Genomic DNA, 21746 nt, shown 5'->3' with positions numbered 1-21746 from the left:
TTGAATGCACTCAGTTTTCATCACACTTTACACTGAAACTGAAAAATTACAATGAAGAATCATGACTCTTGAATTCTATCACTATCCCATAGGATATCTTTAACTACCAAATCTCTTATTAATACTTCCACATAACTCATGACCAATTCTAAAACAGCCTGTTCCTGGACAAGTTCCATGAAATACTATTCTAAGAAGCCATTCCTGACACACTCCACAAATTTTATTTCTATAATACCTTTGCTAATTAGGTTCTGTCAAACTACATGCAGATTAATTGTCCTGTGACAACTGTAGCTCCCTTTAAACATACCCTAGATATTTTCCCATTTATGCACCACCCTATTAAGAGGTCACATTTTGGGGGCTGAGAGACTACTCCCATCCATGTCTTCTTTCTCCTCCAATCATGATTTCAGCTCAAGTCAATTCTACATTGATATCCACTGCCTCTATATCAATACTCAACATCTCTCTGATACTTCCCTCGACTAACATTACCCCAACTCCTTCCCTTTTTAGCTTGTTGTTTTGCAACAGCATATATGCTGAAATATTGAGTACCCAGTCCTGGTTACCCTGCAACCACATGTCCGTAGTAACTATTAGATCATACTGCTGTTAACTCATCTATCTTACCGCAAATGTCATGTGCATTCAAATAAAGGCCATTAGGCTTCGATGTTTTTAGTTTTTAATAACTCTGGATTTGCCACTTTCATTTACATTTTCTGCCCCTTCCTGTCATACTTTGCTTGCTCCCCTCACTATCTTTTGCCACCACTCTCTTATTTTGTTTTGACTGATAAAACAACCCTTTCCACAACTATGTACCACCCTAGTTATACAATTTACCAGGACAGTTGTATCAGCATGATTCAGCTGAAGCACATCTCAACAGAACTTCTCTCCTTTACTGGTGCCACTGTTCCAGGAATGGGAGCTCCACATCTATCTCACTGTATTTTAAGCCACGTATTTACCTTGGTAACTCTGTTCATCCTTTTCCAATTTGCACATGGATCAAGTAATAAACCAGCGATTATCATCCTTGTGCTTTTGCTTTTATTTTGCCCTGAGCCCCTTATAATCCTCAGAGGTTCCTTCTTCCTAGTCCCAACTATGTCCTTAACAGGGAAAGACTTTTTCTAACTCTTTCCCATCTTTATCCTCTTGTCCCACATCATGAAGATTTATAAGGACATGAAAATTTGGAAAAACTTACAGCACCATCCTCGTGGATATCCTTCTCACAACAATCCCAAATGGATCCTCGGAATATTCTACAGTGTACAGTGGATGCATGGCTTTCTTTGCTGCCTTGGGAACCTCAATGGGGACCTCATACCGTGGATTTGAGGAGTCATTTATCTGAATCAGTCAAAGAAGGAAAAGAGGGTCAATATTCAGCAAAAGGCTGTGTTCCTCCCTGTGAGGTATACAATTGGCTGGTGCTCTGTGAGATTCTGGTCAGGAACATTCACCCAACTCATGAAGACTTTAACTCATGAAGCACAAATTTCCTCTGCCTCTCAAAGTCCAACCCCATGTCCCCGTTGTGAGAGGTGGAAACGGGCAAGGCAAGCCATCAGGGCTCTGGTGAAGCTGTATAGGCCAATCCCTTGTACAGTGGATAAAACGGATTGCAGAAACACTGATGAACTCCAACCATATCATCAACTTTGGACAATGGAAACAGGAGGTCATAAATGGCCTATGCTCCATTGAGGAGGCATTGAAGAAGAGAAGACAAACTTCCTTTGATCAGAGTTCCCAAAAACAAAAAAGCTCAAATCAACAAACAAGGTCAGTACTTCTTTGCTCATTTCAGGAGCTCACTGCAGAGTTTAGCTGCCACATTACAACAGTGATAGAGTTACTTGAGGAAGAAACAAAGATAGTCGATGAGGGTAAAAGCAAAAGGATTGTTGTGGTGGATGACTTTAATTTCCCAAAATTGACTGGGACTTCTTTTGTGCCAAAAGCTTAGATCGGGCAGAATTTGTTAGGTATATCCAGAAGGGTTTCCTTAAACAGTTTGTAAATAGTCCAACCAGAGATGAGGCCATACTAGATTGATTTATTTAGTTTATTTAGAGATACTGCATGGAACAGGCCCTTCCAGCCTAACGAGCCGTACTGCCCAGCAACCCACTTATTTAACCCTAGCCTAATCACAGAACAACATACAATGACCTACTAACCTACAATGACCTATTAACCTACTAACTGGTACATCTTTGGACTGTGGGAGGAAACTGGAGCACCTGGAGGAAACACAGAGAGAACAAACAAGCTCCTTACAGATGGCATCAGAATTGAACTCTGAACTCAGACACTCTGAGCTGTAATAGTGCTGCACTAACGGTTACATTGCCATGGCGCCCACAGTAGTTTCGGGAAATGAGCCTGGACAGGTAATTAGTGGGAGCACATTTTGAGAACAGGAATCACAACTCTGTAAACTTTCAGTTACTTATGGATAAAGATAAGACTGGACCTCAGGGAAGGTGCTACATTGGGAGAAGGCTAATACAATAGTATAAGCCAGGGACAACCAGAGTAGTTTGGGAGTAACTGTTATTGGGTAGGTTCACATCCAACACAATAGAGTTGTTTGAAGTCCAGCTGGACAGAATTCAGGATCCAAACGTTCCTGTGAAGAAAGAAGACAAGGTTGGTAAGGTTCAGGGACCTTAGATGACGAGAAATGTTGCAGATTTAATCAAAAAGGAAAAAGAAGCATACGTAAGGTTTAAGAAGGTGATACAGGATCCAATAAAAAAAAAACGGGATTCAGGAAACCTAAAAGGAGCCACATTATGTCCTGGCCAAGTAGCATCATGGACTAATGACAAGGTATTTCACACACTTATTAAATGTAAGAGGACAATAGTGAAAGGGTAGGACCACTCAAGGAGAAAGGAGGAAATTTACGGCTGGATCAGGCAAGTGGGATGAGATACTGAAGGGCAGTGGAGAATGTCTACATGGACTTTAGCAAAGCATTTGACAAGGTCTCTCATGGTAAAATAATTCAAGATTAAGGTACATGGGATCCATGGCAGTTTGGTAGAAGGAACTTAAAATTGGCTTGGCCATAGAAGACAGAGGGCAATGGTAGAAGGGTGCTATTCTGAATTTCTAGATTTGCAAGTAGGGGTGTTCCTCAGGACAGAAGTGTAGGTGAGCTGATTATTAAGTTTGCAGATGACATAAAAAACTGTGGAATTGTGGATAGTGAGAAAGGCTGTCAATAGATACATCCATAAGAGTAAGGAAACCACGTTACTGCAAAATAAAACTTGGGGTAGGCCGTGCTCGGCTGTAGTCACGCCATTACAGGAAGGACGTGGAGGTATTGGAAAGAGCTTCACCAGGATGTTGCCTAGATTGGAGGGTGAGCTATGAAGGAGTGGCTAGACAAACAGATTGTTTTCTCTAGTGTTGGATGCTGAGGGAAGAAGTGATTGAAGTATAGAAAATTATGAGAAGGTGCGTTGTCAGTCTTTTTCCATGGTGGAAATGTCAAATATTAGAGCTTTAAAGTGAGAGGGGGAAAGTTTAAAGGAGAATTACGAGGCAAGTTTGTTTTTTGAAAAGTGGCAGGTGCACTGCCAGGGCAGGGATTAGAACCAAAAACAATTGCAATGTTTAACAGACACATGAATAGGCCATGTGCAAGCAAATGGGATTAGTTTAATATGGTATCTGGTTTGGCACAGATATTGTCTGAAATCTTCTTTAATGTCTATGTGTCCAAAGTATCTAATTGGCTGTAAAGTACTTAGAGATGTTATTAGGTTGTGAAATGAACTAAACATATTTCTCTTATCGTTCAATTACCAACTCAGAGGATCTACATTTCAACTTTACTACAGCAGAAAGCAGATTAAAGAGCTTCAGCCAGTGAAGGAGACCATGAGGCAGTAGATTGTTACAGAAATCCATCTGGATGGGGACTCTCTCTGAGTCCAGTACTACACCCAAACATGACAAACATTCTCCTCTGATGGATGAGCCATCAGCTGTAAAATATTTACATCCACTTTGGCTTTTTACAAACCTCAAATGCCTCAAACACCCTTACAGATAATTAAGTAATGTTGATATAAAAACTAAAAGTATCGGAAATACTCAGGCAATTTTCTTGGAGAGAGGAACAGATCAGTATGGTGATTTTCTGTTAGAGTTGGTAAAGGTTCAAAAATGGATATATTTTTAGTTTCAGTAAAGGGTGACAATGGTGCAGTGGGAAGAACAAAGGGGATGTCTGTAATAGGGTGACACACCCAGAGAAAATGGATTGGTGTAGTCTGCGATAAGCGTGCTAGGGGCAGCGAATGTAGAGGAGGTGTAAATAGGGAGATGAATAAGAACAGAGGAGAAAGGAGAAAAGCAAATGTCAGAATGGTGAGATACAGAAGACTTCAGGCTGGTGACTTTTCTCCCCAGGGCTAAATGGTTTTGTTTCTCTCTCCAAGGATGCTGCCTGATCTGCTATTTCCAGCCACCCTTGATATTCAAGCTTTCCAGCATCTGCAGATTTCTTTTTTCGGATACTAGGATATATTTAGAATAGTCCTCTTTAACCTAACTGGCTCACTAAAATTATTTTAGAGGGAAGAAGTACACCCAGCCCAGCCTTCTCAGCCTAGGACTGTATGTGATTCCAGTTCCCCTAAACCTGAATTAACTCCTAACCACTGTCCAAGGTATCTCCATAAGCCACTGGGTCACAAGGGGGATGAATGGCTAACCTAGGATGCTAGGGTTGGGAATTAAATTCTACACTTGACAGATGCAAGGGAACAGTTTAACGGAACCTCTTTGATTTATTATGGAAGACTCCCACCTTGATGTGAAGTCTGTGGTCAGCTTCGAATATTATGTTCAGTTGGAGTTTCCAAATATCCCTGGGATAGTAAGTTTTATTCCTTCGTGTGAGCTCTGCCACCTCTCCCAGCTCTGTAGGTGTCAGGTTTCCTAGGATATAACTTGAAAAATTCGGTGGGTAGAAGCACCAAGGCTCTCCAGATAGATCCACAGTGACCTTGGCAAAACAACAGCCACGTTCCTCACACAACTTCCGAGAGACGACTCGGTCCCTCTCCGGATAGCAGTCAAATCTATCACGCTCTGGAACGGAGAGGCAGGCATCCTCGTCGCCTTGCTTGTTCTGTGATGGTGAGATGCGTGCCACTGAGTCTGGGTCTGGGTACCCCGATTCCCTGCTGGTCGGCTGCCTGATTGTCTGCCCCCTGTTCCAAAAGTTGATTAAGCCAAGGAGGAGAATGAAAGTGAGCACTAGCACCCATGGGTGCCAGCGGTGACAGATGCTTTGCTGGTTCATCGTTGCAATTGCTGGGACTGCTGTCGAGATTCCGATAACGGCTGCCTGCTGTGGGATCCAGCAAGAATCCCTTCCCGCATTATCTCTCAGCAAAGCTGAAACAGATATAAAAATATAAGTTGTTTTGTTTCCTTTCCCACTTCAAACCTTGCATCCCGTGCTGCCGACCACTGCTGATAAGTGAAAATTCATAGTCACAAACATCTCATGATGCTGAGCTCAGAAATCCATTCATCACATAACAGTAGTAACCACAAGGCATGACCCACGTCAATCAGATCCTAATGACTTAATAGGAACATGATGAGCCACACAAATACACATACACACCCATAGATATACATTAATACATTCTCACACATAAATCAATAGACACACACATGTAAATATGCACTGAATCAGGCAGGTGTACCTCTTGTGTGTACAAATGTTCACACTTACTGACTTCACAGGACAAGTTACCAGAGCAATGAGAAGCAGCAGGAACTAAGAAAAAACAGCCATGCCATTGTTCCTCTTCCTCTCTCTCAAAACCATACTCCTGCTTACACACCCTCACCTGCCCCCCCCGCCACTTAATGCCTTTTGTATCAAGTAATCTACCTAAACTCCTTGTATATTCCCCTCTGCCCTCCGATTCCTAAATGGACATTGAACCCTTGAACATGACCTCACTTTTTTGAGGCGACACTTCACCTGTGAGTCGGCTGGGGTGATATACTGCATCCGGTGCTCCCGGTGCGGCCTTCTATATATTGGCGAGACCCGACGCAGACTGGGAGACCGTTTCGCTGAACACCTATGCTCTGTCCACCAGAGAAAGCAGGATCTCCCAGTGGCCACACATTTTAATTTCACATCCCATTCCCATTCTGATATGTCTATCCACGGCCTCCTCTACTGTAAAGATGAAGCCACACTCAGGTTGGAGGAACAACACCTTATATTCCGTCTGGGTAGCCTCCAACCTGATGGCATGAACATTGACTTCTCTAACTTCTGTTAATGCCCCTCCTCCCCTTTGTACCCCATCCCTTATTTATTTATTATTCCCCCCCACTTTTTCTCTCTCTCTTTTTTCTCCCTCTGTCCCTCTCAGTATAACTCCTTGCCTGCTCTCCATCCTCTGGGCTGCCCTCCCTCCTTTCTTTCTCCCTAGGCCTCAAGTCCCATGATCCTTCTCCCTTCTCCAGCATCACATCCCTTTTGCCAATCAACTTTCCAGCTCTTGGCTCCATCCCTCCCCCTCCTGTCTTCTCCTATCATTTTGGATCTTCACCTCCCCTTCCCGCTTTCAAATCTCTTATTATCTCTTCTTTCAGTTAGTCCTGTCAAAGGGTCTCAGCCGGAAACGTCGACTGTACCTCTTCCTAGAGATGCTGCCTGGCCTGCTATGTTCCACCAGCATTTTTTGTGTGTCTCACTTTTTTAATGTATATTATTTCTGTTTTTTGCATGATTTTTAATCTATTCAATATATATACTGTAATTGATCTACAGTAATTGTATTTATTATTTTTTCCTTCTATATTATGCACAGGCTCACTAATCTTGTGAAGAAATTTCCTCTCATCTCAGTTTTCCATGTCTTACCCATATCCAAAAACTGTGATCCCCTGCTTCCAGATACCACTGTAGGTCGAAGACTCAAGAAACAGATGATATTTATAACTGGCTTGAGAATAAACTGTCCTCTTTAACTACCTCAGTAAATACAAAACCAAAGTGGAAAGAAAGCATCCCCTTTCTAATGGGCTGTCTACAAATAGACTAGCATTTTCCCAACCACCACTGTTGGGCTAATCAGCCAGTAGTTCTCTCATCTCTCCTTCCTCTTTCACAAGCTGGAATTACTACTACTACCTTCTTATATATGAGAACCACTCCATGATCAACAGAATTTTGGAAAATGACACCAATATATCCTCTATTTTTGTGGCTACCTCTTTTAGAACACCGGAATGTAGATTATCAGTATTGGAAATTTAATATTTAATTGGTTCTATTAATTTTTCCAGCAATATTATTTAATCAATACTGAATTTCTTTAATTCCCTCTTCTTGTTAGGCTCTTAGCTCTCTCTCTTATTGCTCGGAAGCTTTCAGTGTTCTATGAAGATAGAAACATAGTGTTTCATCAATATTTCTGTTACCTCTTTGTTCCCTTTAGTCAATTCTCTCTTTGCTGACTATAAGCAGGCACCATTGGCATCAATAATCTTTTTTATTTTGATACTTGTATATGTTTCCATGATTCACTTTTATGTTTCTTGCAAATCATAACTTTGGGCATTTCTGCTAAATTTCCCAGCATCTCATCTGCTCAGGTCAGTTGGAAACACAATCTTCTCCATTTACCTGGGTAACTTTGAATCATCCATGACAAGGCCCACCTGAATATCATCTATTTCACTATCCAAACCACTCATACACTCCACCACTGGTGCACAGTGGCTGCAGAATATCGTCCCTACAAAATGCACTACAGCTATTTCCACAAGCTATTACGACCCGAGACAAGTTCTACAATAAGGGCAAGGGTGAAAAGGAACAACACCTCCAAGTTGAACACCTCCCTGACTTGGAAATACTTAATCACTGGGTCTAAGTCTCAGAATTCCCACCCCAACAACACTCTGGGACCAGGACCAGGACCAGAAGGGATGCAAGAGCAAACAGAGATGAGCAATTAATTCTGGGAAGTGAGCAATACTCACATTGTCTATTGCAACCAAGTTGTGTACCCAAATTAGTATGATATATCCGCATTTGGGCCAAATCCCTCTCAACCATTCCTCCCCATGAACCTGTCCAACATGACTTTTAAACATTGAAACTGTCTCCATATCTTTCACTTCTTCTGGCAGCTCATTCCATATACCCACCACCCTCTATATGAAAATCCTTCCCCTCTCATCTTAAACCTTTGCCCTCTAGTTTAGACTGCCCTATTTGGGGGGGGGGGGGGGGAAGAGAACAAAGATCGTGAATATTCACTTTATCTATGCCCCTCATGATTTTACAAACTTCTGTAAGATCACTCTTGGGAACAAAGCCTCGGCCTATCCAGTCTCTCCTTATAACTCATGCTCTCCGCTCCCAGTAAAATGAATGGAAATTAATTCTGGTTGGGTTGAGTTGTTCTCAGATCTTGCCAATCCATTTGCAAACGTTTTGTCACCGCAAAAGGCAGCAGTGTTTCCTGGCTAAGACTCCTGGGTGCAATGAAAACATTACAATCGTCAGAAACATCATCAAAGGGTCCAAAATGAACAAGGAAGAACTTGCAGTCACATTTGTGGATTTGGCAAAGGCCTTCGATTCAGTAGGCCATAACTGATCCAAAAATTGTTGCAGAGAGTGGGGGCACCCAAACGCCTTATGAAACTGGTTGAGTATCTATACACCAACACGACAACGGTAGTGAAACTTGGCAAGGATAAAACCATTAAGATCAACATAAAGAAAAAGGTTAAACAAGGAGACCCCATGTCACCCATTCTATTTAAAATCACAATGGACCCATGAATAAGCACACTGGAACAGAGGGGAGGTGGAGTAGAAATCACTATGGCAGAAGGAATATCCAGGAGCACAACACTAGCGATCACCAATGATACAGTCCTCGTCAGTGGCTCCAATAATGGGATGGTGAAAGATCTGAACATCCCAAAGACCTTTTGCAAGGCAACTGGGTTGGAAGTAAGTGTGAGGAAAACAGAGAGTTTTCACTTTGTCAGCAAGAGAAAGACACATATATATCCGTACGAGGAGACATCATCAGTGCGCTGTTCATTTGTGGTGTGTCCTCCGAATGCTTGGCCTTTATATACTGAAGATCAGAGAACAACTCAACCCAATCGTCAACCATCTGAACTACACATTTCCAGAGTTATTTGCTGCAGTGACCAATCTCCAGTCTCCTTCATAATTTGTTACAGGTTTGTTTCCTCATTCCATTCGGTTAGTAACCAAAATAATTGCTAATCAAATCAAGAATACCTAGTCTGCTAAATGAGATTTGCTCTCAGTCCAGTGATGATCCAGGCAACCCAGGAGGCCAGAATCGAATGGTAAATTCAGGGAGCACAATTACTGACATTGTCCTTGTACCTGGGGCATATGGGTTTCTGGCACAGGTTGGCTGTTTATTTTGGACACAAACCAGCCAAGTACCTTTGAGAAAAAGGTGGTCCTATTTCAGACTGTATGGAAACTGCACTGGACAAGAGATAGGTGACTAGCAGTAACAATAGACAAAGCTAGTGCTATCTCCCAGAGTGGTTACCATTACCCAATGGAGTCAGAAAGGAACTTGCTTATTATTCCACAGTACCTCACACCTAGCTGCCCCAATTACCATCTGACTAGTCAGATCTCTCTAGAAACACCATGTCAGTGCCAGCATGTCACATGAGCAGTTCGTCTCACACTGATGGATATCCATCTCAGAAGCACCCTGTAATGTATACTATTTAATTCATTTCACTGTGCACTGGCCTCCTTTATAAACAGAGGACATGAATAGGAGACATTTAGAGGGATATGGGCCTGCCAGGGGCAGATAGGATGAGCTCACTGGGCATGAGCAAATTGGGCCTATTTCCATGACGTAGGACTCCCTGATTCTAGGTTACTTGGAAGGCCTGGAGCTTAGATAACATTCTGTTTTGAAGTATAGCCTCTGATGTAATACAGAAAATGTGCAAGGAGGTATCTGCAGGAAGGAAGATCCCAAAAACAACAATGTGCTGAAGAAACTAACTCTGGTTGATTGCTGCAGTGACTTATCTCTCATTTTGTTAATAATCTGTTACAGGTTTGTTTCCTCATTCGAATCAGACCAGGACCTGGCCAACGAGTTCACAATAGACCTAATCCCTGTACAGGTTCGTGTCAGGCAAGGCTGTCTCATTGCTCTGACACTATTATTAACCATAATGCTGCACTTGACCAACAAGCTTCCTATTAGAGCAGAACTGAATCCACAGGACTAATGTGAAAATGTTCAACTATAACACTACCCTTGCCGAACCAGGGTCTCCCCAACCTTAGTAGCTGAGCTGCAGTGTACAGGTGAAGCTTGTATTTGAGCACATCCAGAGTTCAAGCTCCGAGATATCATTTACTCATTCACTGAAGCACACAAGGGAAAGGACCTTACGCTCACCTAGAAAAACAAAAGGTTCTTGATGAATCCACCATATTTTACTCTCTAATAAACAAAGGTTTCCTGATAAGACCCTGGAAATTATGGATTACACCCACATCTTGGGAGCCACCTTTCAACGAATCATATGTCAATGATGTAATTCATTATTAGCTTCAATGTACCAGCACAACTTTTACACAACCAAGGAAAAGGATGTTGAACATCAAGACCTCAAACCTGGCACCAAGCCTACCGGACAGTGGTGACCCTGCCCTTCTCCTAAGATTTTGCTCATCCTCAACAGACAGTGGAGAGAACACACAACCTTTACTATAAGAACAAGAGAACTGAGGATCCTCTCCCAGACTAACATCCAAGACAGTAATTATGCTCAGTCAGTTCCTTTGGATCGGCCACCTTGTTCACATGCCTGACAACAGTGCATCAAAGCAATGTCTTACTACAGGCTCTGTCACTAGAAGAGATTTTCAGCGGACAGAGGAAAAGATTCAAGAAAATGTTCAAAGCCTCCCTGAAAATTGCAAAATTCCCAATGAATATTGGGAATCCCTGGCCTTGACTGGAACATTCAAAATGGGGAAGAAACATTCAGACTGGCATAGAGAACACTGAAGATGTGCATCAGGATCATACATTGTAAAAAACAGCAGAGGGACTGCAACACCTCCCAAAGCATCATGCACCTCCTGTCCCAGTTCTGGAAGAGTCTGCGATTCCCACTTTGGTCTCACTTGTCATCTTTGAACCAGAACAGAATTAAGTCATCCATAATCCTAAGGAACTGCCTGTTGCCAAGGGTGGATTGTGGTAAATATTGACAAGGATACCCAGCAGAACTTCCCTCAATTATTTTTGAAATGATGCAATAGGATGTTAACACATAACTGAGAGAGGAGCCTCGCCCAAAAGGCATGCATGATGACATAATTCTGCAGCTTGTTTCATTTGTAAATAATGTCACAAAATACAAAGCCCTTACATAGCCTCACATTAGATTGAAATTACTTCTGTTGATCCCCACCAACTTACTTACTGCCTGTTAAGCCACTGGTGTTTAGGGCAGCAATGAAGATCCTCTACTTCTCTACGTATAGAAAGATTCTTCATTGCTGTTTCCATCACAATTTTTTTGAACAGTCAGGGTTAACAACTCTGAGCTAAACCCCGAACCTGGACAACCAGTGGACTACTGTTAATCTGTCCTCTATCCATTAACCTGTTTAACTTGGGCGACCCTACCAAGAGCCAAAGCACAAGGCCCTGACTCCAGTCAACATAGCTTTCTGGGTCACTGAGGCATGCAGGACTCCAAACCCTATGACAAACATCCTGACCAACCGGAGCATTAACCTTGCCTTTCGTTTAAATTCCATATCATCCCAACAAAAGTGCATTACTCCTGCTCACTTCCTCACTCTGTAGAAATTGTCTATCATCTCCATCTTCTATTTAACCTTTCATCTGATGTTATTTCCGTCAATTTGCTTCAGATATCCCCTTCACCCTGCTAGGTCTTCCTACAATCTATGCACAGAGTACTTTCGCCTTCTTCCATGATAATCTATTTACTTCTTCCACTAATTTTTTTTAGAATATTTAATAATAGTTTTCACTTAGATAATTGAGTAAGAGGATCAAGAGTCACATGTTGGTTGAGAGAGTCTGAGAGAGCATTTTCCAACTGGTTAGGAAGTGGAATAATTTTGAGATCAGGAACAAGACAGCAATACTCAGCTTCAACCAAGAACTGAAACAGTGCCATTAAAACTCCCTCACAAATGTTCAAACCATACTCATTGCAACCCCAGCACTATACATCACGTCATAACCCTATAAATAAACCATCTGTGGATCCCATTTTTCTGCAAGCTTCATGTCAGAACCCTATAAATAAACCATCTGTGGATCCCATTTTTCTGCAAGCTGATCACCTGACAGAGCTCTGCATGTTATCATGGAAAATTTCATCTCACTCATTGACTTGAAGCAGCAGGAAAGTATTACACACTATTGGAGTTTGAATGGCACCAAAGAGACATAGAGCTCAGGCAGGTCAATAGACTTGAGAAGCAGATCAATCATTGGGGTCCAAATGAAAATATTAACTGCCAACCATTGATTTTCTTCCACAGATGCTGCTTGACCCTTTGCATTCCTCCAGAATCTGGAGTGTTGCTCCAGATTCCAGCATCTGAAGCCTTTTTGTGTCTCCTGTAGACCAATGATTAAATAGCAATGTGGTTCACGGGGTTGAGCAGGACAAGTGCTATACTTGCCCCTTTACCTCCTCCCTCACCACCTTTCAGGGCCCCAAACAATTTGTCCAGGTGAGGCCACACTTCACCTGCAAGTCTGTCAGGTTCAACGATTGTACCTGGTTGCTCCCGGTGCAGCTTCCTCTACAACAGTGAGACCTAGTGTAGATTAAGGAACTGCTTCGTTGAGCACCTTCGCAGTATCTGCCACGACAGGCAGGATTTCTCGGTGGCCACTCATTTTAATACTACTCCCCATGCCCACTCCGACATGTCAGTCCATGGCTTCCTCTGCTGCCATGATGAGGTCACTCTCACAGTTGGAGGATCAACACTTCATATTCCGTCTGGGTAGCTTGCAACCTGATGACTTGAACATCAATTTCTCTAGCTTCTAGAAGTTTCTTCCCCCACCCCCTTCTCTTTTTCCATTTCCCTTTCTGGATCTCCTCTTACTCCTTCACTTCTCCTCATCTACCAGTCTCCTCTCTCTGGTGTCCCTTCTCTTTCCCTTTCTCCTGTGGTCCCCTCACCTATCAGAAACCTCCTTCAGCTCTTTACCTCTTCCATCTTCTCACTTCATACTCTCTCCCACACCACCTTCCTACCTTTTCCCTCACCTTGTTTCACCTATCACCTGCTAGCTTGGACTCCTTCCCTTTCCACATTTTGATTCTGGTTACTTCCCCTTTTCTTTTCAGTCCTGAGGAAGGGCCTTGGTGTGAAACTTTGACTGTTTATTCCCCTCCTGACCTGACCCCCAGCATTATGTGTGTGTTACAATGTGAATTAGCTGGAAAAGGAGGTGGGCTAATGAGACTAGAAAACGGTATGGTGTGAGTAGGGTCAAGGGGGTGTGGGTGAGGGGAATTAGGGGAAGTGAGTAGGGGGATGAGGGTGAGTGGGGCAGCATTGAGGTGGGTCGGAGATGAGGGTGAGTGGGGGCAGGATTGAGGCAACTGAGGGAGACGAAGGTGAGTGGGGTGTGGACGAGGGGGAGTGGGGAACAGGCGGAATGGGGATGAGCTGGGACAAGGGGTAGTGGGAGGGGATGAGGGGAGTGGGGGAATGGGAGAAATGAGGTGGAGTGGGGAAATGAGGTAGAGTGAGGGACAGGGGGAAATGGAGTGGGGTGGGGACAAGGGGAGTGGGGGAATGGGGAAATGGAGTGGAGCGGGGACAGGGGAGAGGGGGAATGGGGAAATGAGGTGGAGTGGGCATGGGGAGGGGGGAGTGGGGGAAATGAGGTGGAGTGGAGTGTGGGGAGGGGGGAGTGGGGGAAATGAGGTGGAGTGGAGTGTGGGGACAGGGGGAGTGGGGAATGGGGAAATGAGGTAGAGTGGGGACAGGGGGAAATGGAGTGGGGTGGGGACAGGGGGAGTGGGGGAATGGAGAAATGAGGTAGAGTGGGGGACAGGGGGAAATGGAGTGGAGTGGGGACAGGGGAGAGGGGGAGTGGGGGAAATGAGGTGGAGTGGGCATGGGGAGGGGGAGTGGGGGAAATGAGGTGGAGTGGAGTGTGGGGACAGGGGGAGTGGGGAATGGGGAAATGAGGTAGAGTGGGGACAGGGGGAAATGGAGTGGAGTGGGGACAGGGGAGAGGGGGAGTGGGGGAAATGAGGTGGAGTGTGGAGAGGGGGAGTGGGGGAAATGAGGTGGAGTGGGCGTGGGGAGGGGGAGTGAGGAAATGAGGTGGAGTGGAGTGTGGGGACAGGGGGAGTGGGGAATGGGGAAATGAGGTGGAGTGGGGCAGAGACAGGGGGAAAACGAGTGGGTGTGGGGGTATGAGGCGAAGGTGGGGACTGGGAGCGAAGGGGAGGAATGAAGCAGGAGTTGGAGGGGGATTCGAGGCCGGCCTGGATCGGGGTTAGGCCGGGGCCACAGAAGGTTCGATCACTGGAGTCAGGCCGGGCGATGGGCCTGAGGCCTCCTCCCTCCGTGAGGAGCTGCGGGCGGCGCTGAGGTTCGGCCGGCCGCCGCCCTTAAACGGGTCCTACAGCGGGTGCTCCGCCTGGGCCTTGCCGGCAGTGAAGGAGCCGGTCGTGGTCAGCGGGAGACGGGAGGGAGGAGCCCGGACGCTGTCAAGATCCTCCCTGCAACCGGCGCCGCCGGATCTTTGACCGGGGAGACAGAGCTGAGAGTCCTGGTCTTACCTGCAGGCCAGCGTCTCCCCGCGCCGAAACAGCGACCTGCGCACCCAGGCAGGGTGGAGAGAGCCGGGGAGGGGGTGGTGTTGGATTGGAACAAATCAGCAAAACGTTCCCAACAAAAAAAAACTGCATTTGTGGGGTGCGGGTTCCAAATAGCCTTATCTATGGCAATGAATCATCACAGAAATCCTCTTCAGCATCCCGTATTTACAAGATTAGTGGTTTATATTCGAAGTTATAACATCCAAAAAAAACTTTGTTAAAGTCAAAATTGAAATATTTAGGTTAGTGAGATGCAGGTCACCGGTTGGCTAAGGCAGCTAAATAATAAAATAACAGGCAATTACGTTGTATCATCAGTCCTGGGCTCACTCACCTACTTTGGATTTAAAAACCTGTTTGGTCTTTTCAATATTTATGTTTGTTTTCACGGTTCTCCACATTTCCTCTCTCTAACTTCACCCGATTTTTCTCTTCCTCATTCAATCCCCTCTCTTCCTTTCCCCTATCCCCTGCTAAAATGTAATCTTAGACTTCCAATACAGTTGGTAGTGAATTATCAATATTGGCTGTTAAAGTTGTAACCTTTTAAAATTCTCTTCCTTGATTATTCTAACCTTACTTCTTTGACTAAAGACTAAGATTTAGATGTTGTTACAGAGGATCTTAGCACTCTATAAAGGTGCAAACTGCATTTTAAGTTAGTACCTCAGCAATTATCCAAGGCTCCAAGACCATCCAAAGACAATAATATCAGGGTTCTCTCCACCGTGTATGTGTAAAGGATAACCTAATCAAAATAAACTCTTCTTGGGCTTCCAGCCGGGTACAGGTATCAGTTGCAACTGATGTTTTGATGACCAACTCTGCCAACTTCATCTTATGAATCTTCATTCATAACCTAACCTTTCATAAAAAAGATCTTTGGAAACGTTGGAGTCACTGGTTAATCCAGTGTTAAAGTTCCCAGTTGCCTTAATGTGATGTGATGCTGCCCACACCCGAATCCCCTCCATTTCCCAGACATCGCCCTCACCCCATAGAGTTCTTCTTGTCCTTACCTACCACCCCATGAGCCTTGTATCCAACACATCATTCTCCACAGCTTCTGCCATCTTAGATGGGATCCTATCACCAAACACACCTTTATCATTTTTTTCTTAAGATGGCACCAGCGACCAACGTGATGTCCTGCAGACTGTAAAACTAAACTGCTACTTCTTCTAAAAATGCTTCTACTACGAAACTGTGATTGGAGCCTGTAATTTACACATTGATGATTTTTGGGCCGACAGAGCAATCTGACACATTTGATGCCTCTGGGGTATTTCAGCAAGGTTGAGAGTGGAGTGTTTGGCCTAAAGGCAGAGCGTGAACCCATTATTGGCTTCACCGATTAAAGCATCAAGCAAGATTGAAATGGACAAGAGCAAATGGCGAGTAGATGTTCAACGCCATCTGCCTATGTTGACCGGTCTCCCTCTCTCTCTTACTTGCTGTTGCCATAGAAAGCTGCAGGAGTCTTGGGTCCTGGTTTGCAGAGTAGCTGTGGCACCTTTTTTGGAAGACTCTGTGGCCAACGTTACATGGATTCTGGTTATTCTCTGTGATTTGATCGGGGCGCTTCGGCTCGGACTGGCTCTATGACCTGCAGTCTACGATGACAGAGCGCTAAATTGAACTGAACTGAACACTCCTAGACTGTTTTGAGGATTCTGCAGTTTGATGGGCAATATATTATGTGTTATTCTCTCACTCTTTGCTGTTTGCATGCTTTGTTCTTTTTCTAACATATTGTGTGTTTGAGGTGTTTTTTTGTTTCATGGCTGTATCTCAGGGTTGTATACTGTACATATGCTTCAGAAAATAAATGTACTTTGAATCTTTGAACCTTCCCCCCCCCCCACCCAACCCACTCTCTGCTTTCTGCAGGGAAAGCTCCTTCCGTGATCCCCTTGTCCATTTGTGCATCCCCATTGATATTGGCTCATAGCCTCCTCTACTGCCATGAAGTGGCCACGTGGCCACTGTTAGGTCGGAGGAGCAACACCTTTCATTCCGTTTGGATAGCCTCTAAACTGACAATTCAATTCCAATAATTTCTCCCCTCCCTCTTCTCTCCTTTTCTATTCCCCATTCTGTATCCCCTCTTGCACCTTGCCTATCACCTGCCTTCGTGCCCCTCCTCCTTCACTTTTTCCCATGGTCCATTCACCTCTCCTGTCAGATTCCTCCTTCTTCAGCCCTTTACCTTTTCTACTTTTCACCTCCCAGCTTCTCATTTCATCCTCCCCCCCCACCTACATCCCTCTCATCCGACATCACGTATCACCTCCCAGCTTATACATCTTCGCCTTCCAACCACCATCTCATTCTGTCTTCTTCCCCTTTCCTTTCCAGTCCTGATGAAGGGTCTCAGCCTGAAACGTCAACTCTTTATGCCTCTCCGTAGGTGCTGCCTGACCTGCTGAGTTCCTCCAGCATTTGGTGTGTGTCCCTCTGGGATTCCAGCATCTGCAGAATCTCTAGTGTTTTTGCCTTCTGGCATCATTGCTTTCTATTTTCCATTCATACTTTGAGATAACAGAAGGTGGTAGAAGGTACTCCATAAATATAAATCCTTGTTGCAACTCTGCAATGCAATACAATGGCAGGCCAGGGCAGTTAAAGCCTCTTTGGTGGGCAGTCATGAACTAGCTAATTTGAAGTGTGACTAGAATCACAAACTCTGGCCAGATGAGATCTGCAGATTTCCTTCTACTTCTGTGAGGAATACATTTCACATTCTAAGTGCTTCAAACAGTGGAGTTGTAGAATCCAGGGAAGTGTATTTTATACTGAATGGTGAACGAGAAACTGGTGCAGAGACAGAATATCACAAACCAAGCCATAGTGCTACAGATGAAAAACAGGATTCTCATCAGAGCAGCAACATGTACCTTTTTAAACACCCTCCACAGAATCCACAAGCTCTAGTTACCTCTGTACTCCAGCCCTTTATTCGTTCTATCAATCAACCCAGCTCTTTACTTCACCTCCTTCCTCTCTCTCACCTGCCACCTTGCACTTCTTCCTCCCCTCACTCCAGCACCTTACTCTGAGTTCTTTCCCCTTCCTTTCCAATCATGATGAAGGGTCTCAGCCCAAAATGTTGACTGATTATTCCCATCCATAGATGCTGCCTGATCTGCTGAGCTCCTCCAGCACACTGTGTGTATTACTCCAGAGTTCCAGCATCTGCCGTACCTCTTGTGTCTGTAGTTATCTCACATTGGGCAATCAGAGTGGCATCCTGGGCAGACAATGACAAGAGTTGCAAACAATCCCTTCACTCTGGATTTATCTCTCTCACACAAATCGTGTTGATAGCCACATTATTCAAGCAGATATTTTGTTCAATTTACAAAATTTCAGTATAGAAACTAAATGTTCAGCATGAGATTGTAAATGTGGTCCACACAAACCTCGTGCTTGATGCAGAATGGGTGAAACTGCTCATGTATCTGGTCATGATGGCTCAATGCAAGATCCTTAATTATTATGACCACTAGATGGCATAACAGGGCAACCTTATGCAGGTCCTTCCTGATTCACAGTGAACCAATCATAAACTGGGCAGCTGCAAGTCAGAATTGCAGCCACAAAGAGTTCCAGACAGTAGAAGTTGCTTGCAGTCCAGTAAATCAATCCATTTAATGTCCCAAACACCTATATGTACCAATCTGATGGCATGAATATTAATTTCTCCTTCCGGTAAAAAAAATCCCTCACCCTCGCCTCTTCTATTCCCCATTCTGGCCTCTTACCTCTTCTCACCTGCCTATCACCTACCCTGGGTTCCCTCCTCCTTCGCTTTCTTCTATAGTCCACTCTCTTCTCAGATTTCTTCTTCTCCAGCCCACCTGGCTTCACCTATCACCTTCTAGCTATCCTCCTTTCCCCTCCCCCAGCTTATTATTTTTGCATCTTCCCCCTTCCTTCCATTGCTGAAGAAGGGTCCCAGCCCGAAACGTCAACTGTTTATTCATTTCCACAGGTGCTGCCTGACCTGCTGAGATCCTCCAGCACTGTATGTGTGGCTCTGCATTTCCAGCATCTGCAGACCTTCTCAAATGTACGGGCTGTACATTTTGTAATCTGGGTCACCTGTCATCCTTAAGGATGTCTGACTAATTTATAATAGTTCTTTGAGGATATAGTTGGTAGACAACATTAGAGAGTTCCAGCAGATGTGGTGCATTTAGATTTTCAGCAGATAAGATCCGATGTGGTTTAAACATATGAATGGGGGGAGGGGTAATCTACTTATGTGAATTGAGAATTAGAATCAATCAGGTTTATTATCACTGACATATGTCATGAAATTTGTTGTGTTGCGGCAGCAGTACATAGAAATTACTGTAAGTTACAAATTAAATAGTGCAAAAGGCAAATAGAGAGGTAAAGACTGAAATAACGAGGTGGAATATACAGGCCTTTCGAGGCTTAGCAAGTTGTAACCACATGGATTGCTTCTTGGGCCCTCTAATCAGTAGCATAGTGGTTAGCACAACGCTCTACAATACAGGCTACACGGGTTCAATTCCCGGCGCTGCCTGTAAGGTGTTTGTACATTCACTCCATGACTACGTGGGTTCTTCCATGTGCTCCAGGTTCCTCCCACAGTCCAAAGATGTACCAGTTGGTAGGTTAATCGGTCAATGTAAATTGTCCCAGGATTAAACCGGGGCTAGGATTAAATCAGGGATTGCTGGGCAGTGTGGCTCAAAGGGCCTATTCTGTCCACACTGTATGTCAATAAATAACTAAATGCCAATCTATATCAGTGATGGGACTAAAGAGTCTGCTGATGATACAGACCTAGCTGGAGGGAACACAATCGAGAGGGTTCAAATGGACAGGGACAAGCTAAGTAACTGGATGAGAAATAGATAATGTGACCGATGAAATATGAGGTCACCTGTCTATGCAATAAACAGTTTTAAATGCTGAGATTGCCATGTTGGTGTTCAAAGGGACCTGGGATAAATGTAATGCACATCACTGAAAGCCAAAATGTAGATGCTTCAGGAAAATAGGAAGGCAAATTGTACATTGATCTTTATAAGAGACTTTTGGTAAATAAATAAAGTATCACTGCCATGATGTGGGGCCTTAGTGAGACTGTAACTGGGGTTTTAGCCCCCTTCATCAAGAGGATGGAGTTGACATTATGAAGATTGTAATATAGATTCATTCTGGTCAAGATGGCGTCCAGCTGCAATATCTGCCAATATCTTCGATCAGACTGAGTTGCTTTTTAAGGTTGTTATGTCATCAGCAACAATGAATATAGAATTGAGTCAAGGTTTATAAACAAACATAAACATTTATTAAACTCTGCTCAACAATAGTGAAAAGTATTCAAACGACTAACTTAACTGGAAGTTAACTGCTATAAGGCAACTCTGGAACAGTTCTTAAAGTGGTAAATTCGAACACAGTCTTAAAGTGACTTACACAGTCAATAAGGAGAGACTTCTCTGGAAACGGATTTCTTCGAAGACGTGACGTTACCACTGATTCTGTCCAAAGGATTCACGACGAAGGAAATAAAATTGCTTAAAGGAACTGACCTTTTCCTGGCGAATGAACACTGCACAAACCTTCCTGTTCTTACAGGGGTTATCTCAGATGCAGTTCGCTATTTCTGAACAAGACTCAATAAGGTCGATCCTGTATTAAACCTCCGAACGACACCAACTTTACTCAATCTTCAGGTTCCCGTACTTTAGTAAGGTCTTCACTCTCCTCCAATACTAGACTTACAATAGAAAGTAAAACTCCACTCCACTAAAACTCCACAAAACGTCTTGAGACGAATACGCAGCATAACGGAGTAACTGACGAATTAAACAATGAATCAACTGCGTAACAGGGATTTCCAGTTATATACCCGTTGAGAACATGTCATCACGTGACCTCACACTGGCGGGAAAATTACAGCACCCCACCATCACAAGACCATTTCATCATGCTCACAAGATACTCAATTACATCATGGTCATAAGACAGTCACAAGATACCCACGAGGTATGTAACAAGGTTCATAGGGGTGGTTTTGTCAAAGAGAAGGGTCAGGTTAGGGTTTAGGAACAGGAATGATGGGGAGATAGAGATTGAGGTAAATAAATGAAGAGCCTGGGCCAGAGTTTGAGTCCAGGTCGAAACGCTCCGCAGTCCAACATCAGCAATTCGGAAGTCATGTCACAGGCGCTGAGGAGACCAGAGATTCCCAGGTCAGAGATTGGTCGTACGGGTGTCAAGTCCCGGGCACATGTGGGAGTCACAAGGGCCAGTGACAACACTCCCCCACCTCCCCCAAGGTCACCAGGGTCAGGCATCTGTGTGAGTCTGGAAGTAGAAGGCCAAAGGTCAAACCCAACAGTCCACAGGGCAAAAATGAAGGTGGAAGTCCAGAGGTAAAAGGCTGAAGGTAGAGGCCCAAAGAAGTCATGAGGTGACCGGGGTTGCAGGTCCATGTGAGTCTGGAAGCTGAGGCCAAAAAGCCTGACCTATGATCAGTTCTGGGGTGTAATCGAAGCTGGAGGCTCGATGTCTGCAAGTGAGAGAACCTAAGGACAGGACTGGAGACCTGGAGGTTGCCTGTCTGGGCGGGTGGAAGGATGGTGGGGATGTGAAAGGGGCTTGTTTTGTTGTTGTTACTGCTGGTGTTGTTCTGTGGAACATTGTGGGCACGGTGTGTTGGCAACACTTGCAGACTGCTCCCAGCACATGCTCGGCTGTTTACACAAACGACACATTTCACTCTATGT

The 21746-nt window shown here is 44.3% G+C and overlaps 1 protein-coding gene across 2 annotated transcripts in view; it reads right to left on the bottom strand.

Moving 5' to 3' along the window:
• Nucleotides 1–21746, bottom strand: part of gaa2 (alpha glucosidase 2) — a 91665-nt gene that overhangs the window by 56684 nt on the left and 13235 nt on the right. Inside the window, exons 1-3 of one of the 2 annotated variants that reach the window (XM_063058654.1) lie at nt 14935–15213; nt 4856–5448; nt 1226–1371 (exon numbers count right to left, since the gene is read on the bottom strand). In XM_063058654.1, coding sequence (XP_062914724.1) covers nt 1226–1371; nt 4856–5353 — 644 coding nt within the window. In that variant the 5' untranslated portion in view covers nt 5354–5448; nt 14935–15213. Of the gene's footprint in view, nt 1–1225; nt 1372–4855; nt 5449–14934; nt 15214–21746 lie in introns of those variants that run through there. The other variant, XM_063058655.1, reaches the window with a different exon arrangement.

Source organism: Mobula hypostoma, chromosome 9 (genome assembly GCF_963921235.1).
Source record: "Mobula hypostoma chromosome 9, sMobHyp1.1, whole genome shotgun sequence".
NCBI classification, from domain to species: Eukaryota; Metazoa; Chordata; class Chondrichthyes; order Myliobatiformes; family Myliobatidae; genus Mobula; species Mobula hypostoma.
This window is presented reverse-complemented; position numbering and strand designations above follow the sequence as displayed.